The 19,916-nt window shown below is 38.4% G+C and overlaps 1 protein-coding gene across 17 annotated transcripts in view; it reads right to left on the reverse strand.

The window, feature by feature from the left end:
• Positions 1-19,916, reverse strand: part of BNC2 (basonuclin zinc finger protein 2) — a 416,788-nt gene that overhangs the window by 131,980 nt on the left and 264,892 nt on the right. For all 17 annotated transcript variants that reach the window (XM_070589725.1, XM_070589739.1, XM_070589737.1 and 14 more), the window contains one exon: positions 17,141-17,243. In XM_070589725.1, the coding sequence (XP_070445826.1) occupies positions 17,141-17,243 (103 nt within the window). The remainder of the gene's footprint in view (positions 1-17,140; positions 17,244-19,916) is intronic.

Genomic DNA, 19,916 nt, shown 5'->3' on the forward strand with positions numbered 1-19,916 from the left:
CACAGGTGCTCATTGAGAAACTGCAAATTCAAGAAAAAGGAAAACAAACAAAATACAACCATTCATAATCCCACCCACCCAAAGGCAACTATTATCTACATGTTGATGTAGTTGCATCTACTTTTTTCAATCCATAGTTTCGTATACAATCATGTACCACATAAAGATGTTTTAGTCAACGACAGACTGCATATATGATGGTGGTCCCATAAGATTAGTACCATACAGCCTAGGTGTGCAGTAGGCTATACCATCTAGATTTGTCTAAGTACACTCTATGATGTTCACACAGTGACGAAATTGCCTAATGCATTTCTCAGAACGTATCCCTCTTGTTAAGCAATGCATGTCTGTAGTTGAGCTCACACTATAGATACACGTTTCTATCTTGTTGATGTTGTTTTTCTCACTGAACACTATATAGCGAGAACGTTCAAAATTATCTCTGACTACTTAGTACCCATGAACTTTTCCACTTCAGTTTTCCCTGGATCAGTCCCTTCTTTCTGCCCTAACTTCTACCACTTACGTGCAAGTTTTTAGACTCTCCTAATTCCATCACTGCAAGTGACTCCCAGCTGGTCTGGTCCACCTCTGTTCTCTGGCCTAATACATCCTAAATATAACCTTCAAGTCAGTCTTCTCAAAAGACTGCTTAGAACATGTCTCTTCTCTGCTCAAAACTTCCCAATGTTGCCCCCCACCCCCCAGTACAAAATCCTTAAGCTGGGTCAGAAGAGCTTGGACAGACCGATTTACTTTCCATCCTAGTAACTCTGACACAGGCCCTCTGTTCCAACCAAAGTGAGTTACCCACTGCCTTCCAAACATTCCTAGTACTTTAATATTTGAACACTAAATGACTATTTCCAGGTCTCCATCAAGTTTTATAGATTTAGTGAAGAACAAAATAGACATGATTCAGGCTCTCTTGAAGCTAATACACTAATGAGGAAAAGAGACTTTTAACAAGTACACATTAACACACAGAATTACAAACTGGGTGTGTGACATGAGAACACAATTTCAGTGCAGAGTTGGGGTGGAGTGTCCCAGGCAAAGCCAATTCTGCTAGGACATGAACAAGGGAGAGCAGTTCAAGATGAGGCTGGAGAGATGAGCAGGGTTACATCTGCTCAGTTAGATTTTTTATTTTCAATGCTGTTCCTCAAATGCCTTTCCTCTTTCTTATTTACCTTTTTGACTACCTTCTTCTTCCATCTTCAATTCAAGTTCTGTTTTCTTTTTCCATGAAGCCTGAGAGGTCCCCACATCTAAGAGCAAACTGTCTGAACAATGATGGCATTTCCGTGTGCCAGTCATGTACATCTACATCCCAACCATATGCTGCCCATTTACTGGGTCTCTTATGTGCTTTTTTATCACAAGAGCTTGGATCTTAGGCAGCAACCGTGTCTCAAACATAACCACTCCAGTGTTCAGTCCTCATACTGTTAAACGGATGAACACACTTAAATGTGCAAAGAACAGGAAAAAGCCATTATGCATTTGCACTGAAAGGCTAAATGTATGATCCCACTGTGCCACCAAATTCTTAATCTCACTCATGTCTCTTTCTCAGCCCTCTCCTTTGCTCCTCACACTCCTCCACAGAACAGTGGGGGGAGGTAATTATGGCGGTTTAGTGAGCGAAGTGGGGCTGCTGGCCAGGCAGGAATTCTGACTAACTTTGCATAATTTATTCCTTTTCCTACCACTTCAAGCATTATTTGGGGGCATCCAATGGATTCCTAGGTAAAAACAGTATAAAGTCTAGAATTGTTTAAGAAAATAAGCTCAATAAGGGTGCAAACGCTGGATCATAATGCACAGACATTACGAAAACAGACATTATGAAAATCATAGTACAAATCACTAGATTTGTGATCGATGTGCTAGATTCATGGTCTTATAGCTATAGAAAAAGATACAGTACGACTGCGGAAAGGGATCAGAGAACAGTCACACAATAAGACTGTAAGAATAGCATCTACAAAGATTATTTTTCTTTTGTAAAGGGCCTAGAGTAAAAAAAAAAAAAGGCAAACAGATAAATTAACTTCTTTTTAGTACGTAGAATTTTACTTGGAAAAAGGGTTTAACTGCATAGTATGGTTACTAGTTAGAAAAAGGAAAAATAATTCATACAGTAAGAGCTTCTTAAACTGTGAATTAGGTTACTGAGGGAGCGTAATTTACCTGGATTTCGTTGGAATGCCAGAAACAGAAGCTTAAACTAGTAATTTTCAGGCTATAAAACAGAGGAGAAATTGAGGCCTGTATATAATTTCAATAAACACTTTGATAGGATCTATAGTTTTCCAAAGGAAAGTGGTGGCTAAGCCGCAAGACCCAAAAATGGCACGTAATTCTGGATGAAGAAAACTCATTTCTGTTAAGAACAGAATCACTTTAAGGACAACAGCCAGGATTTTTGTGGTTCATTAATGTAAGTGTGTAATGTAAATGTAAAATAAGTATAAAATGTAATGCAAAATTTCTAATAAACGTAACATAATATATGCTTTTAACTATATTGCTGACTTAGAGAAGAAAGTAACATCCTTTATAAAATTCAGTTTTTAAATGTATAAAATAGTGCCAGGGGTGGGTGAGGGGTGGTTATAAAAAAAAAACTTGCATCTATCAAATAAAATGTGAATAACTATTTTTTTATTTCACTTTTTAATAGCAGGAATTGCTCCCCAACCTTCAAATAAATTAAAATAAATGTAAACCTGTAATTCTACAGACTTCACTTCCAATATTTTCAGTGAAGGTCACAGAAATAAGAACATATTCAGATACTTTTTTTTCTTAATGTAGGAGTATAAAAGTGCTTTTCACTGATCCTAGAAAATTGGCTCTCAGTGATAGTTTATAGTTCTTAGTTTTCCACAACTTTTTTAAACATAACTTTCTTTAAAAGCCAAATTCAAGTGACTTAGGTGGTTTTCACAGGAATATGCTCAAACATTTCGGTCCTGATGTCCAGTGGACTCCGTCACATAGCTGGTGAGGCACCGCCACGAGAAGTTACAGCCATTCAATAAACTAAGAAGTGAGCCAAGTGGAGAGATTTTTTTCCAAAGCCACCTACTTTGCAGAGTAAAACAATTAAAAATTTGTATGAAACGGTCTAAAAGGAAACCTTTTATTTCACTAATTTCCAATCGTGCCCTTGATATTTCCCAATTTTTAAATGCTAATTTGAAGCAATTTTACAAGTGAAAACAAACAACAGTAAAGAAGCCTTATCCTTTCATTTTGGGAAAAAGCCAAGAGAACCTTAAATTACAAGGCTAATTGTTTCGAGAAGTCCACGTCCCTTGCCTCACCTCCCCTTAGGATTCCAAATTCTAACAACATCAAGTGGTCAGTTTTCAGGAGCTCTGAGTCCTAGATGATTATTTTAATTTTCAATAGACTAACATTTAACACGTCTTTAAAGTACTGTTTTATGAAATTCTTTCCACGATCACTTTAAGAGTTCGAAAATAAAGTTGTTAGTGACAGGATTTTATTGGAGGAATTTCTGGGATCAGATTTTTAAGTTTTAATTACTTATACACAGAGTATTGTTCTCTTTCCTACTTCAAATATCTAGGCCATAACCTCTGAATTTATGAGGGTGGGAGGCTCTTCATTCTTGCTAATATGACCAATAATTTCCAATTATACCACACTTTATAACATGCACACTATACCCAATATAATGATATGTCATTTCAACGTGGCTAGCCCATGAACTTCTAAAGGTTTAATGGGATTTTGCGTATTTAGAATTTCATCATAAAGGGGCCCTTTGGAATTATTATAACATCAATCCTTTCCCATTAGAAGACTCAACTCTCCTACTAGGAAAGAACATCAGGGCACAAGGCAAAAGCTTAACCCACCCGTAGATTTTAAGCCACATCCTAATAAAAGCTGTAGCACCTGGGGAGAACATTAATAAATGGCAATGATGACATATTAAAAACTTTTTAGTGAATCGAGAAATCAATCATGCAGGCGGACAATGATTGTTATTGAGAGAAAAATTTCTCATGAGTTGAAGTAATATTTAGATCTGCACGTTTTATTCACTACTTTTGGGGAAAAGAACTATGTAATTGGGAGCAAATTAAGTACAAAATAACTCATGTTCCATTTAAGTCACAACTTTCTAACCGTAACTGTCAAGGTTGAATTAATTAGGATATTTAATACCATGGAGAGAGAAGGCTTGCTTCTAGAATTTTTTTAAGGAAAGAAGAAAAGGAATGATATGTAGCTGAAAGAGTTGATCCCCAAGCCTGCTGATAAAAACTGTCAGCCCTTATGTGTGAAGGGTTTATTTTTTTTCTTGAACAAATAGCGTGTCAGTGTTTTTAAGTCAAAAAACTCCACTGAGCCTCCATAAACCCTGATTGCATTTCTATACCTTAAAAACCTTATGTGAATGGTCCTTGATTTTTTTCTTGTTCCTCAATACATGAGGGATAAGTATATGAATACTCTTATAGTCCATTATGAATGTGATTCTAACCTGTAGGGAAGGAAATGGGGACAAAAGCAGTACCAATGAGACCCCACTGTCCTATGGATGTTAATCATCCCCAGTTGACATGTAGCTTTGAGAGCATGTGGATATGCACACCCAAACACCCACAATTAGTCCAGGGTAGAATCTGAGCTCCACCTGAGACTATATAGGTAATATTTCAAACTGATTGGCATTTCCCCCCTGTGGCCTTATGCATAATAAAGTCTTCACAACAGACTTTGGAAATCATTAAAGTCTGACTGAGGAACACATGAAAGTAGACTGTCAACGCCTGGCCACTCAGAAGCTCTCTCTCCTGGCTAGGAGATGAAACAGGTCTTTGCATTTACTTCCTCTCCTTCCTCCTTGCATGGCCCACTTCTGGCGGCACGTCCTTCCTCATTTGCAGCAGCTCCATCAGAAGGTGGTAAGGGGAAAAGAGAAAATTTAATCTGCAAACTTGACAGTCAGTCTAGGAAGAGTTTTGGTAATTGAATCTACTTGCTGAAACCAGGTTTGGGGATTATTATATTACTGCTGCTTTTCTATCCAACTCTAGTCGCCAAGGCTAGCTGAAAGTTGGCTATACAAACCTCACTTTATTTAACTGACGCACCCATGAATTAAATGTACGCTGACTACAAAACATCCCATTTTAAAGGTAACATTGAAATTTGCTGCTTGAACAGACCATGTAAGTCCTTATTTTAAACAAACCAGAACCCTAATTCTTCCGTAAGAGCATAAGCACTCTGCCCCCAATTTATCAGCTTTAAAGAGTTAATTTTCTGGAAGTAGCATACATCTAAAAAAAATTTCACTAAGGAAACAGTGTAAACGCCAAGAACATATGCTTTAAACTCGATCAGATGTAGTAAAGAAATATTTCAAAATTGAGAGAGAAGAGCAATACAAAAAGTCAGCATCTGGTAAGAAATACCCAAAAGAAAGAAATGATTATATTCAGTCTTTTTTTTTTTAAATGAACGTCACCTTTGTGTCACAAGTATTTTTCCTTTCCTCTCTCAGTAAGTCAGCCTGAAATCTCATTCTAAATCTATAATCAATCTTCTTTTTTTTCCCCACTGTAATCCCTTAAAACTCTGGCCTATCACACACACTTTTGACACTGATGTGTGTTTTCTTCTGGATTGCCGGATTTGCTTAATGCATATGTCAAGTATCAAACTGCTTTGCATCCTTGACTAGCGGGATAAAAGACCCTATATAAAGATTTGCTCATAAAAAGAGTTAAGAAGGCAGTCTTGAGTCTTAGGAAAAGTCTACACTAACCAATTGTTAAGTGCATGAGCAAAAAATGTTAAGGACTAGAGCAATGCTTGCTGATTTTTCCACTAATATGATCGACGTATAATTAAGCAGACAGAGAAAGCTTCAAGTAACACTCCCATTCTGTGCTAGTTGGCTATTTGACATATATGAGTTATCAGCAAGGCTAAATGGCTCTCAGAGTTTAGGCCACTGGCAAAAACAAAAATGTTTATACCATTACAAATATTTAATGGAGTCCAAACTTTCAGAAAATAAATCTCCTGAGATGTGTGAACAAAGAAACAGGGCAGATACTGGTTAGCTCTTTGAATTCCAGTTACCAATTTGATATGATAACAACTCTAATTTCTAATAAGAAGAAAACTTCTATTAATCAGTGCTGATACAAACAAAAAAATAAATCCAAATTTTTAAATGTAGCAATTTTCCCCTTAGATATTTTACTGTATTTAAAAACCAGTAATAGAAAACACTTGCCAAGTTCATTTAGTCTCTGACTGAGGCTCACATATGTGATCTCCTAATTTACAGCTTGCACGTACAGATGTTCACACTTAGTAAAAGGGCTTCTTAATAGCTTTTTTTAATTAAAAGTGTGTTGATAATAGGTGTTTTAAACATATCCAAACAACACAGCTGAACTGACAAATACCTGTCTTCATGCCCTTCCACGTCTCACATCGTGGCAAGATTTTATGAGAGAGAAAAGATTATGATTCCGTCGCATGTATATAGAATAAATGTTACCCCCAAAAACCTGCAAATGAAATCTTTCATTAATTTTTCTCTCTATGATCTGTTTCCAAGTAGAAAATGTTAGATTGCTACTAGGCTTATGTAGCCGAAAGCAGAACCACACAGCCGTTGCTCGCTGCCTGCAGTTTTTTTCCTTTGCAAAACTTTGAACCCCGTCCAGCTTTGACACACTGCCTCTTCAGTTAATAACTATCAAGTTTCCCCTTGTCTCCTGTCTACTTTTCTTTGAGGCAATTGCGCACTCAGCACCCCGAGATAATAACACACATCTATAAGATAAAAGCAATGGCATTAATGTAATTGTCTGCCTCTCTCTCTTTAGCCTAATCTTTTTTTTCCTTCAGTTTTGACTGCCTGTGTGACACCTGTTTTTGTCTCCTCTGATCCTACGACAGGTTTTCCGCTGACAAGGTTTTTGCCTGACAGAGATTCTGCAGACAAGAACATAATAAAATATGAAGAACTGCTTGCCAGAGTTTCTGCCAATGCTCACATGAAATAAAGGAAAAAAATGACTTTTTTTTTTTTTTATAAGCGGCCCTGTTGATGGTCGCTTTTGGCCTGTCAGGAAAAAGACCTCCCTGGCCAATTTCTCTAAGCCAAACAGGTGTTTTCTTTTATGTTAGAGGTTGATTTGTTTTTTAATTTTTACTGATAGTGGAAAACAAGAACAGCCAAAAGAGGGGGAGGGGAGAAATTCTTATCCTCAGATTTTTGCAGGCAAAGGAGTATTTGAGAATAAAAGTAGAAGATATTTCACTCAAGACCAAATCTTCTGAATAAAACAAAAATGCCAACATCTGTTAATGATCAAATAAATTTAACTTCTCTAAAATTTACTTCCTGGTAAGTTAGGCTACTAAAACCTCCCACCCACCCTTCACTTGTTTTGTTGTCTGAAGACATACAGGAAAATAGCAGACTGAAGGTTGGAAGAGAGAAACGCAAGGTGTCTGCAGGCTGTGCTTACCACCCAAAAGGGGAAGGGGCTGCTGGAAAAGAGACTGGCAGTTGGCAATCAGAGACTCTCAGATACACTTCAGAGTTTCCACACACCTTTGTTCCGAGCGCTGCACGTGGGAGATGCTGCAGTGGGCATCACCACACAGAGAGGAGGAAGTGCCCTTCCTGAGCGCCCATCCTCAGAGGGATCGGCGTACACAGAAACCACCCTTCCGGCCTCAGCGAAGTGCACAGAGAGCATACCGAATGGAACACAACTGCTCCTGGGGGCGAGGGAGATCCCTCTTCCCCGATGACCAGGGCAGAGGACAGACTGGACAGGATCAATAGGGCAGCAAGAGTGAAGGCACGAAGGCTGGAAAAGAGTTCCCAGTGATGGGGGAAGCAAGGACAAGAGCCTGAGTGGTTTTCAGGATTCTTGCACCCATACTAACTCCCCTACTGGCAAACCACTTCAACCTAAGTAAGTTTCATTCTCCAAACATATTCTCTCACACCTAGAACAGCCGTGTCGAACAGAAACATAATTTGAGTCACATATGTAATTTTAATCTTTCTAGTCTCATTTAAAAAGTAAAAAAAAAACAAAACACAATGAAACATTTTTAAAAACTTATTCTATGTAATCCAATACATCAAAAATATTATCAATATGTATAAGAACAATTCTGAATGAGATATTTTATATATTTTTTTAAAGATTACATCTCCCAATCCAGTGTATACTTTATACTTACAACCGATTGCAATTTGGACTAGCCCCATTTCAAGTGCCCGGGTCCACAACTGTGGCTTCCTTATTGGTCAGCCAGTTTGAGAGCTTCCTTTGCATTGCTGGGCCATGCAAACTATCCTTTCAATTAGATGGGTTTGCGCTTACATTTAGTGTCACTTGACCATACAGCAGGCTAGGCGGCCAGGAGTAGGGATTTCCCTGGGTATCAAGGAGCAGCTCCAAGGAGAGAGGGACCTTACTACTGAGCCCCTTAAGAGATACTGCTCATGAGTCTATCCAATTGTGGCAGTTAACTCTTTAAAATACTTTCTATACAATGCTGGCTATATGCTCACTAACTAATAACAGATTAATTCAAGAAGCTTTTGAAAAGTTACAAACATCTACCCTCCTAGAAGGCAAAACCTGGTAAGGAATAGGATTCATAAACATTTTATGCCTCCCACAATACAAGTCAGAATTTCTCTGATATACCGTATTAATTTCACCCTGTGAATTCATTCTTCAATAAAGGGGTGGGAGGGGCATGGCCAAGCTTGGAAGAAGTCATCACTTATGATACAGTAGAGAAGGCAGAATGGTCGAGAGCATCCACATGATATTGCTGAGGCATACTGGGTCCCCACGACCCAGAAGAACCTTAGTGGATCTGAACAGCGCATCCTGAGTAAAACAAGAGGAGCTGAGCATGCTTCATTTATAACCCCTTCAATTTGTGTTCTGCTTAACCTGGTGAACTCCAGTTAATTAAGATGTTCCTATAAACAATTAAGCTTCCTGTAGGATCGTTAGCAAGATATAAAAATTTATGATGTAATAAAGTGCAATAAAATGATAAAGTGGCTAGCCCATCAAAGCACTTCGCATACAAGAATATAGGTGTGAAAATAGGCAAAAGTAGACTTAACACTGTCTAAAATTCATCTACTTCTGGTTTTTAGAGTTTTGACAGGTAAGTACTCTTACAATTCGATTTCAACTGGTCTGCACTTCTCAAAATGTGACTTTAGGGATCCAGTGTTTCCGACTTCTGTGCAAATAAGGGCTCAAATGACATTTTAGGGGAAATAGAAGGTATGGAACCGGACTGGATTTGCTAGGGAAAACAAGTTCACCTGGGGAACACTTGGCCCCACAGCCAAAAGAACTAGTGACCTAAACTCTGTCTGGGCACTGAGGAAACCTACCCTGGAAGGGGAAGGCGGCTCACCCCACCCCCTTCCACATCCGCACCGTAAGTGAGGCTCTAGGCATTATCATTAAGTCCACTCTTGCATTTAATCCTCCTCAAAACCTCGCTGTGATATTTAGGTACGTTCCTGTTAATATCTGAATTTACAGATAAAAGAACTGGGGCTTACTAACTAGACACTGACATGGGATTTGACCAGATGCCTGGCCACACCCAACTTTTAACCACTAAACTACGAAAACATGTCTGTCATGTCCTCAAGATTGAAGTTCTATTTCTGTAAGAGTCTAGCAATAAAAACAACTAACTTATTAAGTGGATTATTTTGTTTAATCCTAAGAAGGACCCCACAAGCTAGGCACTACTATTATCCACATTTCACAGATGAGAAAACAGAGAGTACGTAACTTGGCCACAGTTCTACGGATAGTAGGTGGTAGAGCCAGGATGTGAACCTAAACAGAGTTGTACTCTCGCCTACTTTTCTATCATGCCTCCCATTTGTGCACCTGAAGCTTCTTCATATACTGGGGCTCAGCTCTGTAGGTTTCAACCTCAACATCCTCCCCAGAAACTCCTCAGCAGTGGGCCGGCCCTGTACACTTTAGAGGCCAGAATTTACCAGATGCACCTTATGTTCCAGCTGAATAAAATGGAGCTGGAAAAAAAATCTGGGAAGCTAATAGGCAGAGAGCCCAGGACTTTGAAGGGGAGGCACTGTTTGTGCTGTGATTAAAAAAAAAAAACTTTAGGGAGTTCAAAGCCCCATCCCAAAGGTGGGCAGGCTGAGAAACAAATCAAAGTAAGCAGCTCAGGGACACAATAAGAATATAGTTAATGCCATTAATCAAGCACCGAACCTTTGCATTTGTGAGGACGTCCTCCCTTTAAAGCATATCAGCTGTGATCAGGGAGTAACGGAGAGAAGCAGAAGAGGACACGGTGCCCTCAGGTCAAGCAAAAAAGGTTCCTGTGCCAGGCAGGAAAATGGCCTTGTTTTTGCACTCTAAAGTAAAAATAAGTGGAGAAATGTTCAAGGACTTTGTGCGTGGAGAGACCAGAACCCAGCTGCCTCACCAGAGCTAGGGGCTGGTTTCCCTAGCTGAAAGAGGATTTGGCAGCTAGGCAAGCCAGGTTTCAGTATGACAATCTGGAAGAACTAAGTCTACTAGAAAGTATCAGTTGTCACCTCTTCCAAACCAGTGCACCAGGGGAAGAGGACTGTGGTGTTTCTATCCACGTGTTTCTAACCAGAGCCCTAGAAGCATGACCTCCTACATCTTCCCAAACGATCATGTTCTCACTTTGCGCCACTGCAAAGCCTGCATTTACTCCCCAGTGTGGAGGAAATCAAGCCAGAACCTTTCTTACACTTTTCACTAAATCCTAAATGACCCCCTGCAACAATTCTCTCCCAAAGCAAAATTCACTCTTGTTGGAACAATCTTCAGGGCAGCAAAGGGGTCCAGGGCTTTCTCACAAGTTAATATCTGGGAGCATTACCTTCCTTTGTCAGAGGAAACTCAGCTTTACTCACCCTCCTCTCTTAATCTTGACAAATTTACAAATTATCTTATAGAAACTGCTGCTGAGTTACTCAGAATGAGCATGATGTCAGAGAACTGTCATGCTTTATTGCTTATGATGGAGGACTTCCATTTGGGGTGGGAGGGGGAGAAGACTGGGAAGAAAGAGGCTGGGGAAGGAAAGGTTACTACGACTTTAGTTATACTGGCTTTTGGACTCAAGTCAGGGAGAATATTACAGTTAGCAGTTGGGGATAAACTACTTTCACAGATGTTTAGACAATTCATAAGAAGAGCACAGACTGGGACAACTAATAGACATGTGACCTTTCAAGGGGTAAAATGAAAAATTACTGGTTTTGATCCGCCTTGCTTAAGTCCATATAAAGCACCAGGCTGCCAACAAATTTGAGGAATTTGTAAACAGAAAACTGAGATCTCGAGATTCTAAACGTAGGACTGTCATAAAAGATTTTTGATTATAGACTGCTCCAAACCAATGCCCCTGATTTATGCAAATTAAGCCTAACCAGGATTTTCTTTTAGGTGTACACTTGCCAGATTTAGCAAATAAAAACAGGACATTCAGCTAAATTTGCATGGTACATGCTATACTAAAAGAAATTATTTGTTGTTTACCTGAAATTAAAATTTAATGAGATGTCTTATATTTTCTTTTCTTTTATTAAGGTATAACTGACATATAACATTGTATTCGCTTTAGTGTACAACATATCCTATATTTTCAATTTGGGTATGGGTCTCTATAAATACCTCTGTTCTGATAAGACATATCAAGTAAGGAGCTGAGAATTCAAATTCAATGACGCTGAGAAAAAAAGAGAAAAATTACTTCCAGTGAATTATAAAAAAGAAAGGTTTGAAATTAATGGATTATATGAATATTAAGTCTTACACTACATTAAACCATAAAACTGGTTGGTATCTGACACTAAATTAACTTTATGCTGCTCACCATTTCCTGTGGCACAGAACTGAAGAACCAAAGGATCCTTGGCACAGTACTTTACATATGATGTATGTTTAATAAATACCTATTCATTGATGATCCACATGATGCAGGCCAAGTCTGCTCATTGACATGAAAAAAATCTGAACAGTGTGGATACTGGCAAGAAAGTAGCTGGCTTGATGAACAAATAATGAAAGTAATAAAGTGGGACTATCTCTTCCTTGAATGAACTGCAAGTAGTAAAGAGAAATCACATTTATAGAACATAATAAAGAAAATGTCTCAAGAACTCCAGTGCAACAAGCATTCTCACAAGCAGACCTCAGCCAAAGGAATTAACTAGCGTTAATTCCGATTGCTTGGAAATGAATGAAAATTCTAACATTCATGAAGCTTGGTGGAATGGCACATCCTTTCGGTGTAAAGTCAAAGTATTCTATAAAGAAAATAATTTGCACTGAGAAAGCTGCTGTGGGGTTCATTAAGCTATGGGATACATTTTTTATTCATCACCTTCATATCCTTGGCCAAATGCTTACTAGACACACAAAGAAACAGTGAAATTTTTTTTAAAAGTAATTTTAACAAATGGGCTTCATCAGAAGTAAAAATTACTCATCTAGTAAAGGAAATAAATTACCTTTCTAAAATCTTCCCACCTCTTTTATCGACAGACAAATCAAATATACCCCATCACGAAAAAAAACCCAATTTTCCAATTATCTTGGATTATCATTAAATATTTCCTAAAATCACTTAGAATATAGTTTACTTTTTAAAAATTTTTACTACTTTATTTATATTAATTTAGCAGTTTAGAAATAAAGTCTTCATCTAGACTAGGCACTTTAAAACTAATTTGCAAATAATAAATAATAAAAATGGTCTGGTACAATAGTTCTCAACCTTTACACCATGTCGCCAGTTTTTCCCAAAGACAACGAAGTCCTAGGGGTAAGACTTCTCATTAGAAGAAGCTTCCTCAAAGGAGAATGATGAATAGGGAGCAGTGTTCCTCCCACCCCCCACCCTTACCTACCACTGGGTATATACTGGTAATACTTGCTAATTTCTAAGACTATGCGAAATCTTTGGTGGAAGCTTCAATTCTGTGTATGTTAGAATTATTACTTTAGTGTGGTGCAAAAGGCTCAAAATGCAACAATTTCTACCAACATAAGCACTTATGTCACTAGAAAAGAAGCCCATTACTGCTCTTATCCTGATAACTCATTTTGGCACTTCCGAACCAAGAAGAATTAAAACTTGCAGGAAATGTTTTTTGTCTTTTTTTCCCCCAAAACTCACTCTGATCATTTTAGGTGAATGAGAAAAAAGCAAAGAAAAGAAAGCAAACAGATAAAATATAGTTGCTAAATGAATCAAGTGGCAGCATGGCAGAGGGCTTTATCCAAGGACTCAGAACAGAAATATGACAAAATTAGAAACTGGGTTATACACTATGGACATGGACATCCTATACCAAAAAAAGGTTGTTTTAAAGTTAAATTCAATAAAGCCCTGTTTTCTAGTATCACAGTGAAAGAGCTGAAATTCCTTAATGGGGGAAAAAGGGAAGGAAATCCTTTATTAATTCAGTGGGAAATACCCATTTGTAGTCAAGGAACCGTTTTTGTTTTTCTCCCTGCCTTAACTCAGTGGTGCTAAAGATTTCAAGGAAATAATTTGTGAAAGCACCACAACCCAATGAGTAATTTCACAACTCAGGTGTTACAGTATGATGAATTAATCACTCACTCCTTTAATTTTCTAAAACTTCTTTCTCAAGATTTTTATAAAGCAGCTAATGTCAATGATTCAAGCAGGTTTAAGAAGCAATCTGAAAGGCAATGAAACGAGTGAGTGTGTATATATATATATATACACATATGATATATAATGATCCATGAAATCCAACATCTTATGAAGAAACTGAAGATGCTGCTAACAAAGAAGACATAGGAAGACATTTATTCAAAAGAAGCCAACAAATTTCCAAAAATTCTTTCTGTAGGTAACACCTGATTTGTGCATTTGGTTATTTTTTAGCAGCAAACATGAAACTTTTTTTTTTAAAAAGAAAGATTGGCACCTGAGCTAACATCTGTTGCCAATCTTCTTTTTCTTCCTTCTTCTTCTTCTTCTCCCCAAAGACCCCCAGTACATAGTTGTATGTTCTAGTTGTGAGTGCCTCTGGTTGTGCTATGTGGGACGCCACCTCAGCATGGCCTGATGAGTGGTACCATGCCCATGCCCGGGATGTGAACCGGCGAAATCCTGGGCCACCAGGGCAGAGCGCATGAACTTAACCACTCGGCCACGTGGTGGTCCCTGAAAAATTTTTTTAACAGCGCAATAAATAGGTGGAGTGTGTTCAGTGCTACGAGGAAACACTTCTGCGAGATGTATCTCAGTAGTTGTATGGCTGTTCCATACACTTTCAGAGAAAAATCACACACTAGAAAAAACAAGTTACTTCCTCTTTGTTCTATACACGGGACATCGTACTATGTAAGGCGGCCAGGAAGACGGCTGTGTCTCACCTCTGAGCTAAAATACTTGGAGACATGATTTCAGGGCTTCTGTGCAGGGGGAGAGAATGAAGCAACTGGTTGAAATGCTAAGGGCAAAAGGAGTGGGCGCTCTCATCCCAAGGCCAACTCAAAAGCTAGAAGCCACCCCCTCACTGTCACATTTGCCCTAACGAACAGGGGAAGAATGGGATTTGTCTAACTGCGTGTACATATTTTGAATTGCATACACATATATCTCTGTTGTGGCGGAAAAGAGAGGTCAAGGTGATAACGGTGGTGAGGGAAAGTTACATCTGAGAAACTCCAAAATTAATATCCCAGAATCACAGAATTTCTAATGACACAGTAGGAAAAGCACAGCTTGGTGTAACAGAAATACCTTATTCAAGTTTGGTGAAAAATCACATCCTTCAGAAAGCTTTAGAAACAACCATTGGCCAAGAATAATTTATGTTGTTCAAAAAGGAAGAAATATTGCCTTTTTCCCCCATTACACTACTAATGTAATATACATGTGGAAGTTGGACAGATAAAACAAACTGGTGACACAGTAAACTTTTATACTCACAAGGCTACCACAGTAGATATATGATGGTAACACAAGATGGCTTTGGAAAAACTGTGAGTAAATGAAAAGTCCTTTGTTTAATGATTGACTCGCCTTTATTGCTCATTCATTGTCCAGTTTGTTACTTTTTTACACGTATTATTTACTTTAAAGGTTTCGTATATTTTATGTTTAATTTTCACAATAATCCTGGCAAAGTAGGTATTATTATTCCTATATCACAGATAAGAAAACTGAGATGCAGAGAGTTGAGCTACCTGCCAGTGAAGGTGCAGAGCTGGGATTTGAACCCAAGCCGCCTTCATGATTCTTGATGGACTTGGGACATCAGCTCTGTTCTTATTACCTAGCAAAGCCAGTACTACTCCAGGGAAAGAAGGATATTTAGGAAGTGCTATGGGCTGAATAGTGCACCCCCCCCAATTCATATCTGGAAGCCTTTACCTCAGTCCTTCAGAAGGTGATTGTATTTGGCGAGGCGGCCTTTAAAGAGGTGATTAAGTTAAACTAAGGCCTTGAGGGTGGGCCCTAATCCACTCTGACTGGTATTCTTGTAAGAAGAGGAAATCTGGATGCACAGACACACCAGGGGCATGCGCCCACAGAGGAAAGACCATTTGAGGCCACAGCGAGAGGGCGGCCACCTGCAAGCCAGGAAGAGAGTCCTCAGAATGAAACGAACCTTCACGACTGACACCCTCACTTTGGACTTCCAGCCTCCAGAACCGTGAGAAAATGAATTTCTGATGTTCCAAGCCACCCGGGCTGGGGTATTTTGTTATGGCGGCCCTGGCAAACTAACATAGGAAGAGAGAAGAAATTGTCCAATGTAGTACCATATAAACACAAATGGTCAAAGTAATGGCAGCTCATCCATTGTTCACAACTGCACTGAGAGTTGTTACAGATTTTGGCTGTGCTGATGTAGCAGAAAAGAGTTCCATTCCTGGGGGCACCAAGGGACTGTGGCTATGTCTGCCAGGCACACCCCTTCCAGTGTGCTCCCCTCATACGACTGTATCTACCTCTTCTCTCTCACAGAAACATGGCTGACATGTCCTCACAATGCCAGATACACGCCCTAACAAGCAAGGTACATGATAAATTAAAAGCATTTCACGGCACGGCCCGGTGCTGCTACCTCAGATCTTGCTAGAATAACATGACATTTATAAAAATACAACCCACTGGATATTTGGCACTGCTTGGGAATGAAGAATATGTCCACTTAAGAGCCAATACCCCAGGCTGTCAAAAAAATCTCAAGCCAGGATTTCTTTTATAAACATTACCTATCTTTTAAAATTCTACAGTCTAGGAAGTGAAGAAAATGTCTCTGCTCCTTTCCAAGTCTCCTTTCGCCTAAATGTAAAAAACATAAACCATACCTAAGAACATGTTAAATGCTTGGTCAAGGCACACTGACTGAACAGCTCTGTGCATCTGGCAGAAAGCCTCAACACTTCCAGCCTTGGCCCTGGGTCACCCTCGCCCCTGACACACACCTATACAGAGCCCACACTCCCCACCAGCACCGGCCACCTCCAATCCCAACGCACACTGAAAGGGGGTATTTACAGATTATTTTTTCAGATACCAGCCAAATAATGTTCCCGTTCAGTCTCTTACCCACCTTAGACCATACAAAATTTAACATCTGGGAGGATAAATGCAGCCCCTAACGCATATGACAAGGGTGAGCAGTCATCAAGGAGTTCTCCTCAAGCAAAGAGGATTTGCCAGCTTCCCTCTGAGGTCCAAGCCCTGAAAGGCCAACTGTGGTATGTTTGAGTTTCCATCGGGCCTGGTGCTGGCTGGCTGCGGCTATGTTCAGTCAGAACCCCACAGCCCAACTGTCCTATAAACATCTCGCCCTTCTGCCGAGAGCGGCTCGCCCAGCCTCACTTCTTGGAGCAGAGAATGTGCTATTTGCGAGCTGCAGGCTGAATGTTAACTAACACTTGGAGCACAGCTGACCCCTCTCTTCGCCAGGCCAGTGACTGCTCTGAAAAAATACGCACATTCACATGAACATAACGAGAACGGGAAGAAAAGTCCAGATTTTCCTCACCATGTGCCACCCAGCCATGTTTACACTGATCGCAAGTCCTCAGGTTAATCTTCCCCGGCTGAAAACACTCACATGTGCAGTTTACCAGTGTGCAACGGATGGCCTGAAAAATAAAGGAGGGAAAAAAATGATCAGCCTCTGTTCAAAGGTACTATATTTCTTCACTATTTTAATAAATAATATCACTGCCATTTTTAAAGGCTTTATGTTGATAGGGGCCCGGAGAGTTTTAAAAATAAATTTTGAAACCATCAAAATCTCTTACAAAAAAAGTGCAAGAAAAAAACCCTCGTTCACAAATAGAATGTCTCATGTTATTTATATGTAACCTTGAAATTAGAAACGTAGACCGAGCAGAGTAAGAATAAAGGATTACATATTCTAAAAGATGCTGGACATCAGGGATCCAAGAGAGAAAAAAGTATTGCTGCTACTATATATTTCCACTTAAGTTTATCCACTTGGCAATAATGCAAAAAGCATATATTCTAATAGAATAATGTTCAAGTGGAATGTTGGTGAAAGTAAAATATGACATATAAATATTATTATTAGAATATTACTTTTCTTCTGCTGAGTTTCATTTAAATGCTTTGTTAATCTTTCAGATACATTTTGAGAGACACTCCCGTTGGCCCAGCATCCTGCTGGTATTATTTATCACTTCCCAATTCCTTGGTTTTTTCCCCCTTGATTTATTAATTCTATTTTCGTTCGTATTTTGAAAAATACAAAACAACCTTCCTTTCATTTTAACGATGATATAAGAAAATGAGTTTAAATTTGTTTTTAGATCAGATGTAGAATAGGAAAACCCATTTATGTGAACATTTTATATCTGGAACAATCCAACCGTATCTTAAAAAACTGGAAAACACACTCAAAAATCTTTCGTTTCTTTACAAGTACTTTAAAAAACTGTCTCACCAGTTTATATTATAAAGTGAATCCATAGGAAATCAGCATAAATGAAGTGTAACTTTTTATGGATAAAAACCTATGCTTAAGAATTGTGCTAAACCTGACCTATGCTCCTAGACTATAGTTAATAAATTTATCTCATACATTTACTTCTAATTTGCATGGAAATTCTGAACACTGAAGGGGATTTAGTCCGATCATTCACAGATTTAACAATCTACCGTAACTACCTGAACTGCCAGGAAAAGATCTCTCTACAGCTTTAGTCCCAATCAATGACTACTGATGTGGGGAAGGGTGGGTGGAGGGGGAGGCCTGGGGGCTACCTGCAACTGCCATTCCACGCCTGAGAGCTACGCTCGCTCACAGCGCTCCAGATGCTCATATTCCTGGAACCATTTGGATTTTTATATAAACTGTCTCATTTGTAACAGACGGTATTTTAGATATTGTTAACATGGTTGGGCCAAATTCCATTTACAGAGAATAAGACTGAACAGGCTTTTACTGTGCCCTATGCTTTGGATCAGTCAAGTTTAAAATATTTCTCTTTCGTGAACGAACATTAAATCCACAGGTCCCTATTCCGTTTCCGATTAGAGTCCTCACTGTGGATTCCTTTCCTACTTCAGCTCCATCCCTAATTTGCTCCTCTATTACCACTAGAGAAATACTCAATTGTATAACCCGCCTGATATTTCAGGGTCTCTCTTCCAATGTCAACAGTCCAATTAGATATTAGGTAGGTTGTAAAACTCTGCTGTATGTATTAATGATTAACGGAATCAGTAAGAAGAAATAAAGACACCAGAGGAAATGCTGACTACATAAGAATAATATATGTATTTGTAGGTTATAAGGGGAAATATTTCTTCCCAAATTTCTTATTTCAACTTCAATAATTTACTGACTGAGCAACAGATCAGATCATCCCAGGTTAGATATAAGTCTTTAAATAACATGCTCATTAGTTAATAAACTCGCAACTTGATTGTACTATGCTCAGAAAACACCAAAACAGTTTAGAGGGCAACATTTCTACTAAAAACAAGGCACTTTACAAACTATCCAATTACAAATTCAGATACGGCAACCACGTTGACATTAAAATATTTATACTATCTGAAGTGTGATAATAAAAGCTTTCATAAATACTAAAAAAAACAAAAAAGCAAAGATTCTACTTTACTGAAATTAAGAGATGACCAATAAAAAGAGATAGTCTCTCAAGGACTATATGTTAACTCTGGCACAAAAGACTTTTTGAATCATTAATTTGATAATATTTAATTATTTTACGAAAATAGCCTGATTTTGCCTCACGTTTATAGCACACTTTTGTCAACTTTAATTATAGCTATATTCAGGACCAGAAGAAATTCAGACTGTAAATTTGCTCTGTTTTTATGTATATTTATTTATTCACTGGTTGAATCATTCATTCACTTTACTCTGAACTAGTTTATGATTCAAATATTTTCTCTTCCTAAATAACTTTTATACATCTGGCACGTTTGGGAATTCAAATTTTCAGATCATCATCCTTTTTTATGAATTCTACTCTTTTTGTACCTAAACATACAAACATTGGAACACCTCAACTCCTTTTATATATAAACACTTAAGAACTGGAATATCCATTTTGTGCTGCTATGAATTCCAGAAGGTCTATTTGTTTTAAATTCAGATTTATATAGACTACAATGGTTCCTTAAGGGAATTATATATATTTAAACAATATGGTCTAAATAAATATTTTGAGTAAGAGACTATTGTGGCTTCAAAGGAAGTTTTATTCTAAATAACATTTTTGAAACAGCATACAACTTTGACATACTATTTATTCACAACAAAA

Source organism: Equus przewalskii, chromosome 22 (assembly GCF_037783145.1).
Source record: "Equus przewalskii isolate Varuska chromosome 22, EquPr2, whole genome shotgun sequence".
Classification (NCBI taxonomy): domain Eukaryota; kingdom Metazoa; phylum Chordata; class Mammalia; order Perissodactyla; family Equidae; genus Equus; species Equus przewalskii.